The 19,413-nt window shown below is 35.2% G+C and overlaps 1 protein-coding gene across 5 annotated transcripts in view; it reads left to right on the top strand.

Annotated features, from left to right (window-relative positions):
- Map3k4 (mitogen-activated protein kinase kinase kinase 4) overlaps positions 1–19,413 on the top strand; it is a 157,151-nt gene that overhangs the window by 79,568 nt on the left and 58,170 nt on the right. For all 5 annotated transcript variants that reach the window (XM_063233096.1, XM_003466360.5, XM_063233095.1 and 2 more), the window contains one exon: positions 4,878–5,068. In XM_063233096.1, coding sequence (XP_063089166.1) covers positions 4,878–5,068 — 191 coding nt within the window. The remainder of the gene's footprint in view (positions 1–4,877; positions 5,069–19,413) is intronic.

Raw genomic sequence — 19,413 nt, 5'->3', positions numbered from 1 at the left:
TACACAGATACTTAAAAGAAAGAAAAACCTCAATTCTCTCCCTTTGCCCATGCTTCTCTTCCATCTCCCCCAATATCAGAAATCTCAGTTGAATTACTGTGCAACAGAACAGTATGATGGGGAGGTGGAGGTGAAGAAAAGAACCTCACATGAATGAATAATGAACTTCATTGGAGTAAAATACCCATTTATTTCTAAGGATGTTGCTAAAGAACCTTTAATGAATTAAAAAATTAAAACCTTTTGCAAAAACCACAGATGTTTTTGAACTTAAATGCAACTTCTTTTTTATAAATGAGCTATTATAGACACCATTTGGTTTACCTAGTATGTCACAATAGAACTATTTAAATTATTTTAATTTTTGTCTTGTTTTCTTTCTCTGTTTTTTGTTTAAAAACTACATAAACTCCATTGGACTGAATTCAAGATATACTTTCCTTCAGCTAGATTAATGTGTAAAGTGAATAGTACTTAGGCAGGGTTTTATGTTAAGAGAATGAACATTGTTTTATTAGGCTGCCAGAAGTTTAGGACCAGAAAGACATTTTACATTTGTATGTTTCTAAACACAAGGAATGTGTGTTTCAGGGCAGCTGATGTAGACCTTGTACTACTTTCCTCATCCAAAATAATTGGTAACCATGTAAACATCCTGAGCCAGTCAACTGACCACATTAGCTCATCTCACATGAGGTATTACAAAATGGATTTTTATGGTTAGTTAATTGAAATGATGTGAATTCTTTTGAACTTAACCACTAGTATTTATTTTTCTACTTTTTGTATATAAACTTTTAAAAGAAAAAACAAACTTTTGCTTAATATCTTTCCCCTTGATTACTTTGAAGTAACAGCTAAGTTATATTGCTTTGACTGCTTTTAAGAGTTCTTCATTATTGATGTTTAGCAATCTGTTTGTCATGTGCATAATTAAAAATGGATAGCTTTTGTTATAGTTCTGCTTGGAATTTACTGGGCTTGTTAGACCTGTGAATTTGATTTCTTCATATGTGAAAATTGTGTAGCCCTTATTTTTTCAGAAGTTTTTCCCTGTGCCTCCTTTCTCTTGTTTTATACCCCAGTAACATTTATGTTAGGTGTCTAGTGTTGCCCCACAGGTGTTGAGGCTCTGTCCTATGCCCTAGTTTTTTTCTGACTCATTTTGCATAGTTTGTATTGCTACATCTTCAGGTACACTGGTGTTTTCTTCGCCAAATTTAATCTGCTGTTATTTTGATCAGAGTATTTTTCATTTAGGTGTATCTTGAGTCGTTTGTGGTCTGTATCTTTTGGCTTGTCTCCTTCTTTGGGTCATATTTGTTTCTTTGGTAGGTTTTGATAGGATAGCATGTATTTTGAATTGTATTATGGAGTGTTGGACTTTTAGAAAAACTTTAAATAATGCTGGACTTCTAACACATAGTTGTTATTAAGTTGTTTGGATGGCAGGTAAACCAGTAACATTTCCACCCAGAATGAGTATCACCTTGACTAAGTAAATCTTAAAAAGGTATGAAATACTGTACCTGATGCTTACCCTAAAATTCACGTTAATTATAAGTAGTACGTGGTAGAACTACATGACATTTTTTCTAACTCATTTTATAGGATACATAGTGAATAAGGAAGGATGACATGTATTATACTATCTTATTTTGATGTTTATGATGGTACTTGTCTATTTCAATGTGATTCTGTTTATTGTCAACGTGAAATTATACAGACTTAAGACAGATGACTTGTTGCTTTGTAATAGATGGCAGATTTGGAAATAAAAGACCGTCAGCTTCTGTAGAATTAGTACAAGTGTTTGTTCTACTTTTATTTAAGGAATGCAGCCAATTAAATTTTTTCATGTGTGGAGAAATACCTTGTTTACAGTTGGAAGGCAGCACAACACAAATCTCTTCCTGTTTCCGCAGATTAAAGTCTTAGATATTTATCTTATATGTGCTTTTTAGACTTTTTGTCTACTTAAAGCAAGGATTGGGTTTCTTGATAGGTGATTAGATGAGAGTACTAATTTATTTGTAAAAACCAACTTGCCTTTTTATATCATGACTGTCCTCAGGTTGGCGGACTTGCCATTTACATCATTGAGGTTTGACATTGTTAATCTCTCTTCACAGAATTCCTTCCACTCTGATTTTATATTACCTGGATTCATTCATCTGCACACCACTGTAGCATACTAATAAAACAAGCCACTTTATGTTTTGCATAGCCTTTTATTTCCATTATGATTTTTTTAAAAAGTCCTTACCGGTGAATTTCCTGAACCATGTCTGAATGTAGAACTTATAAATTGTAAATTACTCTCTTTTTTAATTTTAGAAAGATTCTGCAGTATATATTTCACCCATCCAGGAAGTCTGGAACTTGACTTTGACTCTCATGTTCATATTCATACTATTCCAGAGACAAGTTGTGAATGGGACTTTTTCTTTTTTGCTATTTCATATCTGAGTCCATTTTTCTGTTTGTCCTAGCACGCCATGCTGTGTGGCTTTGTTGCATTTAATTGACCCAATATTTGTGCTATAGTTTTCTAGTATTTTAATGTATGAAATATGTTATTATAGAAAAGCACTGAATGTTTCTGAGCACCATATTAAATAGCATTATTGATACAAAAGAAGTCTTTCCTTACCATTTAAGTATATTAGTGGGAAAATAAGTAAAAACAAAGATTTAAAAGTGCTATGTTTCAAGGAATTTTAAAGTTGTTAAAAGTGTTATAATAATAACTAATCCTGTATACCCTGTTGTGGACTTCCCTCTTGTGGCAGATAAGCCTGAAGTGAGTGAACACAGTGATGTTTATTTAAGTCTTGTTGTGTGAGCAATATTGGACATTTAATGAACTCTCAGTATAGTCTAATGAATTATTGGAGTTAACTTTCACAGGAATGGAGTCCCAAGTATTTATGATCCTAACTTCGTGTATGTTCAGAAGTTACCTGCATAAACAAAATTTGAACATAAAAGTCTCTCTAGAGCTTCACAAAGCCTGACCTGTTAGTCATTCCAGAGACATTGCTGTTAACTATTAAAATACATGGAAAAGAAAGAAACGATATTGGCACTTAGGGTCGGGTGTTTTAATCAGCCACACCTTTATTTTAGTGACTATAGGAGATACGGATATTAGAAGTTTGAACCTAACTTATTAAGTTATTCTATTATATAGCTTTATGGCAAATAATATATATGTAGTTAGGGAATAAGGAACTTTGAAACCTTCTAAATCTGCTAGTGGTTTAGCTTGTTTCAGTTAGCCTCTGGCCCATGTAAGTTACATTTCTTGTGTGTACATATATTTGGGAATATGTAGGTATATGATAAAGTAGAACAGTCTGGAAAAAAAATAGTCTTTGACCTCTGAAAGATTTTGTAAAAAATAAATTTCAGTGTTGTAAATTAGTGTAGTTCCATAGAATTTCTTTTTTTCAGAAGACAAGTATTTTCTAAAATTTTCTTAGTTTAATATTAATGGTATCATATATCTTAGAATGTTTTATTTTTTATTTTTTTATGATTTTGAATTAGCTTTGGCTTTATGAAAAGATATAAATTGTCAGGAAGGAAACTGCTGGATACAGTATGAAGTTATATTTTTTTAAAATATGAACTATATTTCATAAAGCATGTTTAAAATTAGGTACACTATGATGAGAAGAATTTGTGATTGATGCCTTCTGGCTCATTGTTTCAGAATTGTGTTTGCCTCTGTTTTTATGATTAAATTTTTTTTATGATTAAATTTTTAAAATTTAATTTTATTGGTACATTTTAGATATACATAATCATAACATCAATCCTACAATTTTATTTTGCTAATTTTACAAAAACAGAACTTTATTTTTTTGTCTTTTTGAGAAAGGGTCTTGCTATGTAGTTCAGGCTGGTCTTGAACTCATTTTGTATCCCAGGCTGGTTTCAAACTTGTAACGATCCTCCTGCCTCAGCCTCCCAAGTGCTGGGACGATAGGTGTGTGCCATCATGCCCAGCTAAAAAAATAGAACTTTATTAAAATAGGGATGTTATTTGTGAAACTAGTTGGACATAGAGAATTCACACACAGTGTTTTTTGACAAGTTAATGAAGAGTTTCATTTTGAAAGTGAAAAATAAATTCTTCTTTTATAGTACTGTTAGTACCCCTGCTGAGCTATACTCTGCACTATCACTCCTCCAGGTTTTTAATTGTGTTAAAATACACATAATGTAAAATTTACTGTCTTAACCATTTTTATTGTCTAATGTTAGATACATATGTAATGACTTTCTATCAGTGTCTTACAACCTGCTGTATGTGTCAGTGCTCTGTGCGTTGGTTGCTACATGGGTCGCAATGAAGAGTTCTTGTACCACTTTCTGCTCTCTGCCTGTGGTTGTGGTTGTGGCGAGGGCCTCAAGTTCAGGGCAGGACTGAATGTGCCCACCTATCAGTTAAGCGTATTACTAGCTGACACACAAGTCCATTTTTCATACTGTCTGATTTGAATCTTTTAGTCTTTTGTTTTTTTCCCCTTAAACTTCACTTTTTTCTTGTAAATTTCACTTAATTTAGAAAGAATTCTTCACGAATCAGAAATAGTGTATCAGTTCTGCTATATGGGTTCTACCCAGTGTATTCTTATTCAGAGAGTATTAGCAGTCACTGTCATTTTTCTTCTGTGTACCTCTCTCTGTTCTGTGATCACTATCCTTGTTCCTTTGAATGGAAGAAAAGTTCCTGAAACTTTCCACAGGCAAAAGTAAATGTGAAGGATTATAATGCTGAAGATACATTTTGAAAAACTGAAGTAATTTGACTTCAAATTTTAATTCACTTAATGTGTTGCTAAATGTTTACTTACTGTCTTTCATAGGCAAGAGTGCATGTTGGGAGATTCAACTTGCAAGAGTCCTGAATCAGATCCAGAGTACTTTTCTGATGAAACAAATACTGAAAATCTTTATGGCACCTCTCCCCCTAGTACTCCTCGACAGATGAAACGTATGTCAGCCAAACACCAGAGGAATAATGTAGGGAGGCCAGCCAGTCGATCCAGTCTGAAAGGTGAGTCTTAAGCTTGAAAAAGTGTACATGATATATGTGTATGCAAGATAGATAACTCTACTACTAATCTGTGTTCATCAGAAAGAACAGTTTGTGCTGTCATTGATTGTTTGATCATTTTTATACCTAGGTCTTATAAACTGAACAACCACTTCTCAGATAACAATATGCAGTATATAAACTAGTGTTAAAAATATACATATATACATGAAAAGACATGACAGTTTTGGTAAATAATCTTTATATGACATATAGTTGTTGATTAATCCTTTCTATAGTAATGTTTGTAATTCCTTTTATTTTAAATTTCATTTTAGTGCTGCATTTACGTTTTTGAATTATTGCTAATTTTTGAATTATTTTTAATCTAGTGATACTGTTAATAGAGAAGCCAAGTTATAATCCAGAGAAAAGTCTGTTTTGAGTTATTTTAGTGATGTGAAGCATTTGAAGATATGACAAGGCCAAGTGCTTCCCATTGTCCTAACCCAAGATGGTAATATATGGAATAATATGGCCTTCTTTTATTATTTTAAGATTTTCTCTCTCCAGAAATGGTTTACTGGAGAGTTGAATAGAGACAGACTCAGGCTTTCTTCTCTGGATTCCCTAGGCAGCCTGAGACCTCTGCCAGTCATCTGCCAGTAATTCACAATGATTCCATCAGTGTGTTGGGCTTTCTTGCCAAGCAGCCACTTAGATAGTATCCTGCATGGACAGAACCTGTTTTCTGCCTTTTTCTTTGTATAGAATCCCAAATCCCAGGTAGCGCCCTACTCCTAGAAGCTGTGAATATAGCTTTTTTTGTTTCTTTTTTCCTCTTGGCAGATTCTAATGCCTGTTTTTTTAAGGTATGTGAGTTAAATCATGTTGACCTGCTGCCTTTTTGTATCCTACATATGACTGGAAACCTTAGGTCTTGAAACCGTAGGGCTTTAGTGTTTCCCTGTTAAATGTGGCAAACCACTTGTCCAAAAGCAGATGCCATAATTCTCTGGGACTCTACCTATTAGTATACAAGATCGGGATTTTGTTCTTTGTCTCATCTCAGAAATTTCTCTGTTGAGCCCAAGCTCATTCATTCCTGTGTCTCCCTTTTCTTAGTCAGGTTATTTGTAGAACTTTGGTCAATTTCCTTTCCATACAGATTTCTTTAGTACATGATCTCTCAAGGTTGTAGGTTGGCTTCTTCTTTCTACATGCCCATTGGTGCCTTTCCTAAAGAAAGAAGAGGCAATCTAAGCTAACGAAGAATCTTTTTTGTGCACAGATTTTCCTACGGAGGATAATGTTTAAAATTTCTTTTAAAACTTTATTTTCCATAGAGTGTTAAATACTTTACTTACTTTGTTGAAAACCAATAAGTTGCTATTGTAGTTTGTCATTTTGAAAATCAGTTCTTAGCCAGAGCAATTAGACAAGAGAGAAAAATAAAAGGGGTAAAGATAGGAAAAGAAGAAGTTAAATTGTCATTATTTGCAGATGACATGATAATCTCATAGAAGACCCCCTAAACTCCATTGAAAGACTCTTAGATATAATAAATAAATTCAGTAATGTAGCTGGGTACAAAATCAATACTCAGAAATCAATAGCATTCTTATATACTAACAACAAAATCACAGAGAGAGAAATAAGAGAAGCCACACTCTTCACACTAGCAACCAAAAAAATGAAATATTTAGGAATTACTCTTACAAAAGAAGTGAAAGACCTATACAGGGAAAATTATAATACACTGAAGGAAGAAATTGAAGATGACCTCAGAAAATGGAAAGACATCCCATGTTCATAGATAGGAAGAATAAACATTGTGAAAATGGCCATTCTCCCAAAACTGTTATACAGATTCAATGCAATCCCAATAAAAATACCATCAGCATACCTTATAGATCTAGAGAAATCACTCCTAAGGTTCATCTGGAACCAGAAGAGACCTAGAATATCAAAGGCAATTTTAAGCAACAAAGGCAAGGCAGGAGGCATCACAATCCCTGACTTGAAGTTATACTACAAAGCAACAGTAGTAAAATCACCATGGTACTGGAATCAAAACAGAGGAGAGGATCAATGGAATAGATTAGAAGATACAACCACAACTACAAACACACTCAACCACCTTATCTTCGATAAAGGAGCCAAGCAGGTTCACTGGAAGAACGACAGTCTTTTTAATAAATAGTGTTGGAAAAACTGGCTCTACATTTGCTGAAAACTAAAACTTGACCCAAGCCTATCACCATGTACTAAATTAAAATCTAAATAGATTAAAGATCTGAATATTAAAACAGAAACACTAAATCTATTGGAAGATAAATTAGGTAGAAACCTTGAAGACATAGGGGTAGGTAGAGAATTCATGGACAGGACTTAAACTGCACAGGAAATACTTCCCAGAATCAATAATTGGGACTACCTCTTATTAAAAAGTTTTTGTAAGTCAAAAAAAAAAAAAAAATCTCCAGCATAGTGAAAAGAAAACCCACAAACTGGGAAAAGATCTTAGTGAACTCCCCCTCAGACAAAGGACTTTTGTCTAAAATATATAAAGAATTAAAAAAAATCAGACCCCCAAAATTCAAAGACCCAATCCAAAAATGGGCATCTGAGATGAATACACACTTCTCAGAGGAAGAAATACAAATGGCAAATAAATACATGAAAAAGTGTTCATCATCATTGGCTATTAGGGAAATGCAAATTAAAACCACACTGAGATTCCATCTCACTCCTGAGAGAATGGCCAGGATCAAGAAAACCAACAACAACAAATGCTGGAGAGGCTGTGGGGAAAAAGGAACTCTCCTATACTGTTGGTAGGAGTGTAGACTGGTACAACCTTTGTGGAGGTCAGTCTGGAGATTTCTTAAAAAGCTGGGATTGGAAGTCCCATTTGTTCCCGCTATTCCACTACTAGGCATCTTCGCAGAAGAACTGAAAGCATCATACCAAAGTGATATATGCACATCTATGTTTATAGCACAATTTGTAATTGCTAGATCCTGGAAACAACCTAAATGTCCATCAACCGAGGAATGGATAAAAAAGCTGTGGTACTTCTATATAATGGAGTACTACTCAGCTATAAAGAAGGATCGCATTGAGGTATTTATCAATAAATGGGCGCAGCTTGAAACCATACTCATAAGTGAACTAAATCAAACTCGCATCTGTGAACTCCGAATAGTTTCCCTAGTGTAGGAAATGAATCAAATATATAAAAGTATGTGATAACCATGATTCCCCATTATATGGCCTTGAAGCCTTATAAAATTGTCACTCATTACTTGGAATGGTTTTATTCTGGGCTGTTTGATATCATGGCTGGTGATGTAATGAACAGCCACTTGAAGAAAATAAGACATAATAACAGCTAGTGCTGATTTAATAACATCTTGTCTTAAAGCCATACCAAACTATGGTTCTTCTGTTTCCATTGGTTTTATGATGTTGTAACTTGCTGGACTTTATCGTATGTGATAGTATAAACAAAAATTGTTATAGGCAAAGAGATAATATTGAAACCATTGATCATTTTTTTCTGTTAGCTGGTTCTAAATACTCTACAATGCTTTCATCTACTTGAATGGTGTTACACAGTCTTGATATATTTGATGCTATAGCATATGAAGTTATAGTCAAATATTTCAAAGAAAAGACACTATGGTAACTACTATTAAGTCGGGTTATTTGGTGGTGAAGCACTAGGTTGCTGAAAGTGCCATGCTTTAACCTGTATTGTTATGTTATGCCCCCTTTTATCTCATCCTCTCCCTTATTCATTAAAAAGTCATTTAGTTTTTAAAAAAAAAATATATCAACCAATAAAAAATGCTCCTGGTTCTGTAGGGAAAAAGAAACCCTTTACAATTGTTGGTTAGAGAGTAGATTAGTACAAACACTGTGGAAATCAGTGTGGAGATTCCTCAAAAAATTAGGATTAGAGGTCCCATTCAACCCAGGTATTCCCCTTCTGTGTATCTTCCCAGAAGGATTTAAAAACATCACACCACAGTGACATATGTGAAACCATAAGGTTCAAAACATACAGTAGTCACTGTGAAATGGAAGGAAACTGTTCAATAAAAAGAAGAAACTAAGATAGGGGAAAAGAGAAAGGATAGAAGGGAAAAGAAAAAAAAATGCGAGTTAGTTGTACCATTAGTGTCACTTAGTTCACTGAACAGGAAAGGTTGTGCTAATATTGATTGAAGAAATTTTTATGCCCATATTTTGTACTTGTGTGACTGAAGATAATGTTGTGTAATTTATCAACAATTGTTACTTTTTCATTATTTTGTTGTGAAAATTTGTTTTACTTTCTCTTCTTAATATTAACAAATAAAGTAATAAAAAAAAAAAGAAAATCAGTTCTTGCCCATTTTTTGAAAGAAACTTATAAATGGCTATGGACTTTCCTTACCTAAAAGAGGTATCAGGAAAGCAGTATCTACCACTGATGGTTAATAAATATTTTCTTCGTGGTGGTAAAATGAGAAGATGCCAGCAGTAAGTCCTTTTTTTTTCACTTGTCATTCTGTATTATTTTAGAACAGTGGAAAGCACAGTTTTCCTGTTAGATGGCTTGAGAAACTAAGGGTTGGATGTTTAAAGCAACTTTTTTAAGGGCAGAAGATTTGAGCAAGTGGCAGGGCTGTTTTCACTATTGGTTCTCACGACACTCAATTTGGGTTTTTTTGTAGTACAGCCAGCAGGGAGTCTAAAGCTTGTCTGAAGGCAATATAATACCTGAGCTGAGTATGCCATCTTCACTAATCAGACAACCTGTCACCAGGCATTTGTTGAATTTCTGCTGTGTGGGAGATAGAGGGAATATAGGAAAAGGTGTTTGTTTCCTGTCTCAGCTTCCTTTACCTCATAAAATATTAGAGCTGGAATTTTCCAGCAAGTAGGAGTCTAAAGCCACGTAAACGTCTGCCACTTCTCAGATGAAGAAGCTAACTCTTACAGACTTCTAACTTCATGGCTACCTAATAGCAGACTGACAGCACCAAAATCCTCAATAATCTTTTTTTTCTAACTGCAAAAATTACATTTTCGGGGTAAAATTTAGACAGTATAGACAAAAAAGAAAAAATCACTCATAGATCCAACATATAAAAGTGATTTCTTCTACCATTTTAGCTTTCATCTCTTTAATTGTATTTAAATGTTAATGGTTTGTATTTAAATATTCCTGCAAATCTTTGTGCACTTATTTGGAGCTTTTGGGAGAAGCTGAATTTTGGGTTTGTGAAACTGGGAGTGAGGGTATATGCTGCTGGATTAGTCCACTGATCAGTTTAACATAGTTCTGGGGTGTGACTGAATGGATTTACTTAAAAAGAAAGCCTCAGTCTGGATGTGGGTGGTAGCAATCACGAGGCTTGTAGTCTGGTTGAAATATAATGGGAAATACCATGGACTGTTTGTCTTCTGCCATGCCATCCTGCACTGGTGCCAGAGAACTATGGAGTTAAATTCACTGCAAACTGTGAACTGAAACAAACTTCTGTCTTTTAATTTGTGGATGTCTGGTGTTTTGTGCCTGCAAGGAAAATTGTCTTAAGTCAGCTTGCATGTATTTTTCTTGTCATAGTACATTTACTATTTGATGACTGACTTCTTTTGTTTAATGTTTTATGAACTTCTTATGTCACAGAATGACTTATTGTCCTAACTTCAATGGCCCATATATCATTTACATGTGTACCAGTGTCTTCATAGTTGTTACTCATATTGTGTACTTAGGACTATGCTTAGCATTTCAAAAGATTATCTTTCAGATATGACAATTCAGTGAAATGTGAGTCCTACTGGAGCATTCATTTCACACTCGGGGAACCGTAGCTCAGAGTGGTTTCCACTAGATTTTTACTTTGAATGTCTTAGGCATGGATATGTTGGAAAGTAGCTCCATGTTTCCCCTTCAGTGAATTGTTTTTTGCCAGAATTCTTATTCATGAATACCTAGAAAAGATGGAAATGAAGTGCCCAAGTTAAGCAGTTGGACCATGTTTTAATGTTTTGGTAAAATGGTATTTTTATTATGATGGTAAAATAGTCTTTGAGCACTTATTTGCTTCCAGAATTTAGCAGCATAAAGTACAAATGTGGTTGCCAGGTTGCTTGGATTCCATCCTTGCTCTGTCATAGTCTAGATATGCAATTTCTGTGTCTCATTCTCTTTATCCATAAAATAATCTGACTGACTGTAGTGAGGTTATATATCCCGTAAATGTTATCTATCATTGTTATAATTGCAACTTAATGTTATACCCCTAATATTACTTTTTCTTTAAAGCTAAATCATAATCTTAAAAGTAAAATTAAGATATTACATTGTTCGTATATTTTTATTAGTGTCTCTGTTTTCAGGACTAAACCTTAGATTGTGGTTAATGTAGGTACTTTGCTTATATCTGTCCTGCTGGAACTATGTATTTCTTTCTACTTCTTCCAAATGTTTTTCTCTTTTTCTCATTCAAAATGTAGTATTATAGTTTTTGTTTATTTGTTGCTAAATCTTTGTCTTTTCTCTTTTCTTCCTTTCCTTCCCTTCCTCTTTTCTTTCTTCTGTCATCTCTGCTCACTCTCTGTCCTCACTCTCCTTTTATCCTTTCCTCTATCTCTTTTTCCCCTTACTTCTCTTTGATTTTTCTATTGAATCTGAATCTGCCCGACTCTATAGGCATGTGCTATTTTAAATGATGAGTAAGGCCTGGTTCTCTCTCTAATAGGGAGCACACAAATAACAGGGGCACACCCTCGTATGGTAGGGCTGGGATGGAGGCTGCTGAGGCTGCAACAGGACAGGGTACTGAGAAAGCTGGGGTTGGGAAGACTTCTAAAACAAGAAACATTTGTGCTATGACCTCAAGGCTGAGTCAGGGAGAACATTTCAAACTAGTGTATGATTCATAATAATAAATTGGTCCCTCAGTGTTTTGAAGAACTTTTTAGAATTAATTAGATTGGTCAGCTTTATTTTCAAAGCTTTCCAAGAAAGTGGAACTGGCACATTCTTTGTTTCTCATTGCAACAAGTAGAGGTTCTCTGAATCATACTGTTAACTTTAGAGTTAAAAAGTTGGACTCTTTCAACAAATAATCATTGATAATATTTGCATTATTTTCATCGTCTGTTGCCATGTCACAGACCACCTTGAAACTTTGTGGGTAAAAGTGCAGTCCTTTATTGCTCACAGTTGTGTAGTTCAGTATTTAGACAGACCATAGATCATCTCTGCTCTATGATGTCTGGAACAGCTCCACTGACCCACACTGTCACCCTGGGATTGGCCGGAGCCCCAGATCTGAGCCTTGGGTCCCTTGCCACATGATGTCTTCTGTGACCCATAAGATGACTGCTTTCTTCCCTGTCTGGACCGGGCCTGAGGTGGTGATAGCTGCATGTAGCTGGCCTGGGCTTCTGCACATCATACTGACCTCTGGGAAATTTGCCATATGTGTTAGCTGACTTTTCTCAGATCAGGTCTGTAACAGACCATGCTGAAAGTAGCAGGGTTTCTATGACTGCCTCAGGAGTCAGACAGCATCACTTCTGCTACATCACTGGCCATGTGCAGTGTGGGAGCAGACTACACAGAGTAGTAATACTAGGAGGTTGGTTCATTGGCTGTGTAGGGAAGCTGTGCTTACGTGCTTTCATAGTAATGCTTTTGGAATAATATCTGTTGGTACCCATTGAAGCTGGAAATTGACCACATGTGCAAGGCTGGAGCTTGACCATTCCAAGAACAAAGAGCACCTGGGGCAAGCCACCTGAAGACACTGCTTCAGCCCAGAGAACACCTGCCTCCAAGACAGTCTGAACAGTGGGTTGCTAGGACAACAGAGTGTCATGTGACATTAAGTTGCTAAAAGGTATAAATAAAGGCCTCTGCAGTGAGGAGCCAGTTACCTTTCCTCCCATCAGGAAGATAAGGACACTCCACCTGACCCCTAGCTTGTCTCTTCTTATTTTTCTCATCCTCCCTTGTGAACCTTAACCCCAAGAACCTTAAGGGCCGCGTGGGTCATGGCAAGTATCCTGTTAGTTGACTGTCCTTGCTTTCTCCAGCCCCTTTCCCTCATAACTGCAAAAAATATCAGGAGCTCCCCTGAGGGACTGTAAGGAGATGAAGAGGCAACTGAGGGCACTGTTCAAAGGAGACATAACTGGCCATACTCTGTGTGGCTGTGTGTAGGGAATTGAGTGGTGGCAGACAATGTTATGAACTGAATATATGGATATTCTTGAAATATTATTACAGTATAGGCTCACAGTAGCTACTAATGCTATAGATTTATTTATAATGATTGCAAAATTGGATCTTGAGTAGATTTGTAGCTCTAATTGTGCATATCTATGATTAGAAAATTGACTGAAATGATTTAATAGAATTGTAATAGGCTGAATTTCTACAAACGTTCTTAGTTATGTTGGAATGATGATAAATATACAAATGGGAAGTTACAAATAAAATTTTAGAGCTGAGAAGAGCACTTGTATAATTGTAAGCTCTTCATTTTGTGAAGATATGAGATACATATACCATGTTATAGAGTCAACATTATTTTAGAACATCCAATATAGGACATTCAATTTTTTGACTTAGCAATAGGTAGAGGCTATTCTGTGTATGCACTTTTAAGCTTTTAAATGGTCTTTGATAACTGCAACTGCTTTCTTTATGAGGTATTTCCATATTTTCAAATAAATGCTATGGTTATATGAAACATCTTGGTTCATATATCTTTATATATAAATGGGGTATTTTGTAGATTAGCTACCTAGCAGTAAAATTATGTATCAAATGGCATGTACATTTATAATTTAGGATACTACCCCTCTCATTCTTAAAAGACTCTTCCTTTTTCATTCCTACCAGCTGTGGATAAATGCCTTGTTTCCTTATATTTTCTACATTAATAATGTTTGAAATTTCTTAAATCTGTTTCACCTGTTTAAATTTACCTATCTTTAATTATATATTTATCTTTACCAAGAAAAATGAAATTGATGATTGTAGTTGAATACCTAAGGCCAATGTGAAGTTTACTAGAAATATGAGGGCAGATATAAATATAATATATAAATACAGCATATGTTATGTGTATACAGATACAATTTTAGAAAAGAAATGTGTCACTTGAAGTACCGCATTTGAAGAAATGTAATTATGTACAAAATTGAGGAATGAAGTTAGCAAAGCCCTATCACTTTACATTGCAGTCAGGATAGCAGTTCCCTAAAACTGAGAGTACATTTTATTAGTGCACCTACACATTTTTCTGCCTAGAGCCCCTAGTTCTCATTAGGTTCTCATTTGTAGTCTGTGACCTAAAAATGTTAAGAAGCACTGACCTAGATAATATTTACCACACATTCAAAAAGGTTCCCTTCTCAAAGCAGCTTGTCCAAGGTATGCTACACTTGAAAGGTAAAGGTGTCAGATGCATAGCTAATTCAGAGTCACAAGTTTCCTTCCATATTTGCCAAGATCAGGGACAGTATCTCAGCTTCAGCCTTACCGAAAACTGACTTTAAAAGCCCGTTGTCCGGTGCGAGTAGGTTTTAGACCTTTGTGCAGGCAGTGGTAGAAGGGAAGCTTTGGCACTTGCAGGTCACGTTCTGTAACACACTGATTGACTGCTGACTCAGTGCTGCCCGGAGGGATTCTGCAGGTGGAACTGATGTCCCCAACTTGGTGATGTTAAGTCAGTGAAAAGGAGGTCATGCTGGGCAGCTAATCTGATGAGAACCAGGGGAGCTACTTAGAGAAGGAGGTTAAGCAGTTGTGGCCCTAGTGAGAAGTGTGAGAAGGCTGTGGTGTGAACCATGACTGGAAATATGGAGTGGTTTCTAGCCAGGAAGACAAGAGGGTCAGCTTCACCTTTAGCCAAAGAGTTGTGCTTACCTATTTGCTTTCCCTGGACCCAACCAGTCCATTTGCAAAGGCGCCTCCTCTCACCCAGGATCCCCTTGTGGTGTAGGGCTATAACGAAGACCTGTAGCTAGTGCACCAGCATCTTCAGACTTGGTGACACACGAGAGTGCAGGACACATTCTCCTGGGTGTGTACTGTGCCCTCAGGTGAGCTCTCTGGGACAACCAGCCCCACTGTATGTTGTGCAGGGATCCAAATTCAATGCTTTGTATGATCTCTAGGACTGGGAGTACACATCTGAGTGTTGAGGAAAAGCTGGCCAGTGGGAAGTGTGGCTTCACCTCCATGGTAGACTGACTATGATAGCAGATGGATGGAGGGTGCACAGCCCCAGTCATGGCAGGTAGGTGTCTTCAGGGAAGCCCAAGCTGTCTTTTAAAAGGCCTATTCCCCTTTAGTCTAAACCCTGCCTGATCTCCAGGTTTTCACTTGTGTTTCCAGGCTATCGATACACAGACTTTTGTTCTAGCCACACTTTTGTCTTCTCCCTTTGCTTTTTCATGCTCCTCCTCTTTACTGGTTTAAAATATCTATTTTTTTTTTTTCACTTTTCTTGTTACTATGTTTTTTTTCCCTCCCTGAGACAGGGCCTCACCATTCAGGTTGGCCTTGAGCTCACTCTGTAACCTAGGGTGGCCTTGCACTTGGTGTGAACCACCGGCCTTAGCCTACGAAGTGCTGAAATTATCAGGCACTGTGCTACCCTTATTTTATGTTGAAACCATTCTTCAAGACCTGAAGTCAAGTTTTTGCTCTTACTATAAGTCTTTACAGACTAATTAGTGCACAGTAGTCAGTTTTTTATGGCATTTGGTATTTTAGCCTTTCCTTGGTCACTCACTACTGACTTGGGAGTAACTTTGATAGGTGTGTATGGGTGGTAGAAGGACACAACTATGGGCTAGGATTCCAGGTACCATCTGCCTGAGCTCTGTGGTAATCTTCATCATACTGTTGTTATGAGAATTACGACAATTTCTGTCAAGCCTTACCTAGTAAATTAAGGAATTGGAAAAAGCAGTGTTTTCCAAAATGAGTGCCTTTCTAGCTGTGTTGGAGACAGTGGAAGGGCCCCCAGGAATATGCATGTTAACAGGACTTCAGTGATTCTTAACATATGCAGAAATGTGACAACTTTACATATAACTTTAAGCCCCTTCATACTGTTAGCATTGTTTGATATTGTAGGGCACTCTTACTCTAGTGATCATCTAAGATTTACAGATAAAGATCATGTATTTGTTCGTGCTTTTTCACGTGAGAGCTCGACCCCAGTATGTTGAATTTTGGACAATAAACGAATGAGAGAAAATAGAAGTTATAAGAACTTGACTAAAAGTACATTCTATACATATCCAAGGAACTTTTTCTAGGTTTGGGTGGTAGAAATTCAGTTGAAATTATATCTGTTTAAACATGAACCATATTGCTTATAGGCTGCTTTCAGTTTATTTACAAAGTTTTTTTTTAAACATTTTTCATGATTTCTGATTTGACAGGAATTATTAGTGGTTGAATGGAGGAAAAGTATTGCAGAGGTTTGCTTTCATTGTACTATAGAAATCACACCATTTAATTTATGAGCACAAGAGATCAGATATTCTGTTTATCTTAATTGATGACGAACTAGTTTTTTAGTAGTATTATAACTAAAAGTTGCAACAAAACATTCCGTAACTACTGTACTTTTAATACTTTCCTTTCAGAAGCTGTCTTTATATTTGACTTTTTATTAATTGCACGGAGATTTAAACGTAATAGAAAACTGAACAAACAAACCTGTGCATTAGTAATGTACTTACAGTGTATTAAAAGTTTGTTAATGTGTATTAGAGTGCTAAAGATAAAATTTGTAATGCTTGAGGAAATTTCTAGGTTGAAGCCTGTATACCTCTTGAAACACCCTAATGTTTTTCTTAAATTTTAATAGATCCCTTGTGATTTTGTAGAAGTCTACCTTGTCATCAGTTGCTAGCAATCACACTTCTGGCTACACACAGTGGCACGTGCCTATAATACCAGTTACTCGGGATCTGCAGCAGGATGATCACAAGATGAGGAGCTTAGTAGGACTTGTTTTAAATTAACATGTTCCCTCTGGCTTGAACCACTGGAGATTAGCTCTTTAATATCAGAAAGTGAAATTTAAATCAGACCCCATAGCAAGACAAACGAATTATAGCCACATTGTGAATATGTTTAAAAGGGCTGGGGATGTAGGTTAGTGGTCAAACACTGCTGGTTTCAATCCCTATTATTACCAAAAAATAAAAAATAAGAACATGTGTGTTTACTCATACTATCATACATACATTATCTGAAAAATACAGCTATTGTGTGTGTCTGTGTCTATATATTTGCGCAGTGACTTAGGATTTTAAGTCTATTTTAAGTTTGAATTGCATCATCATTTAAACTAAGAAGTGTTAATTTGTAATTTTTTCCCGAAACGAATTTCCTTTTTTGGGGAGGGTGAGATAAGCTCTGTCCCATCTTGTTCGATTCCTAGTTGATTTTCCTTATATATACTATACATCCAAATAATTGCTGCTTTATGTCAGTACAAATTTCAGAGCATTATATAATATATCCACTCTTTTTGTATAGTGTAAGGTATGTTTAAGGCTTGTGTATATATGGTATGAACTACAGATAGTTTTTTAGGCCTGCTAAAATAAGATTATTCTATTTAGAAAAATAAGATTATGACCTTTTTTCCTACCTAGAATCTTTTAATTATTAACATAAAGATCTAGACTGAGAAGCCTTATTTCATTATTTTCATGATTTTTTCACTTGGTAAATATAATAGATTCAAACATGATGCTTATAGCCAGTCTTTAAAAGTTATTAAGGTCATCCTAGCTAGTCTCAGTTATCTGCTTTACTTAGTATGTTTAAATCATAGAACATCAATAAATTATATATGCTTCTTTACTATTCACTGTTAGATTCAAATTATAAATTACTTGTATGTCCAAATATTCGATGACCATTATCAGTAATACTATACCACATTAGTTTTATGATTTTTAAAATCATAAACCTTAAACTAGCCAAACTAATTTTTTGTCACAGAAGTTTTTCTTGGGGGGGGGTGCTAATGACTATCTTTTCCATGCTAATTATGTAACACTGTCTTAGTGCTTCTCTTTACTTTGCATGAGTGTTTGTATGTTCTATGTTGGTATTAGAGAATATCTGTGTATAAATGTGATTTTCAAATTCAGATTGTTGAAATTATCTGCAGAGTTTAACACCTGTATTTTAGTTACTGTCAGACATTTATTTCCACATGGTTGTCCTTTGGGTACCTCTAATTTAGTGTGTTAGAAAGTAAATTCATTATCTCTACCTGTGCCTTTATATGTGTATATAGCAGTCTGTGTTGTCTTAATGACAAAGTATAGTATGATTAATATTTTTAAAAAATAGTATTTTTAGTGTCTTGAAATTTAAAACCATTTGTCATTTTCCCCAAATATCATTGCTTAACTAAACAGAAATGAATGATACGCAAGTGCTCTGTTAATGAAGGTGTACATAACACAGAGTTAGACAAAGCAAAGAAGTAATTTAAATGTTGGCCTAGGCAATTTTTTTTTTTTTGACCTCATGCTTGCTAGGCAGGTACTTACACACTGCTAAGCTAAATCCCTGGCCCTAGGCAAATTGTTTTATGAATGAGGAATAGCAATAATAATTTTTGTACTAAAATGTAACAAAATCCCTATAGACAGATTTTTTAAAAATCCTTTTTGATCATAAATTATGTTTCATATAATTTGAATGTAAGGTAAAATAGCAATAATAATTTTTGTACTAAAATGTAACAAAATCCCTATAGACAGATTTTTTAAAAATCCTTTTTGATCATAAATTATGTTTCATATAATTTGAATGTAAGGTAAATCAGCCTGTTAGTGCTCTCAGGAAAATTTGTTTTAAAATCCTTATTTTTAAATCGATTATGAGGTAAATTGATTTCAAACAAATTTTCTAAAATGCATTGGTTGCCAATATGTTACTCTGTAACTTGTAAATAATACCCTATTCTGTCATATCTAAAGACACTATAATGTTATGTACTAAAAAGAAAAATGATTATAATTGATGACACTATTCTTAGAATTTTTATTTATTTAAAGAGTCCAATACTTTTAGTTTTGAGACAGGGTCTTTCTATGTGGTTTAGGCTGGATGTGAATTTACTGTAGTACAGGCTGGCTTTGAACTTGTAGTGATTACCCCACCTTAGTTGTCCCAGTGAGGGGATTACAGATGTGTACTACTGTGCCCACCTAAAGGTCTTTGTTATTTACATAAATGAAATATATTGATGAGTGTGGGCCTGAAACTTATTCAGGTCACCATTGATTACATAACATTTTTT

Source organism: Cavia porcellus, unplaced genomic scaffold (genome assembly GCF_034190915.1).
Source record: "Cavia porcellus strain 051 isolate PalLab524CR breed Dunkin Hartley unplaced genomic scaffold, mCavPor4.1 scaffold_22, whole genome shotgun sequence".
NCBI classification, from domain to species: Eukaryota; Metazoa; Chordata; class Mammalia; order Rodentia; family Caviidae; genus Cavia; species Cavia porcellus.
Note: the sequence above shows the minus strand (reverse complement) of the source record. Positions and strands in the feature narration are given on the sequence as shown.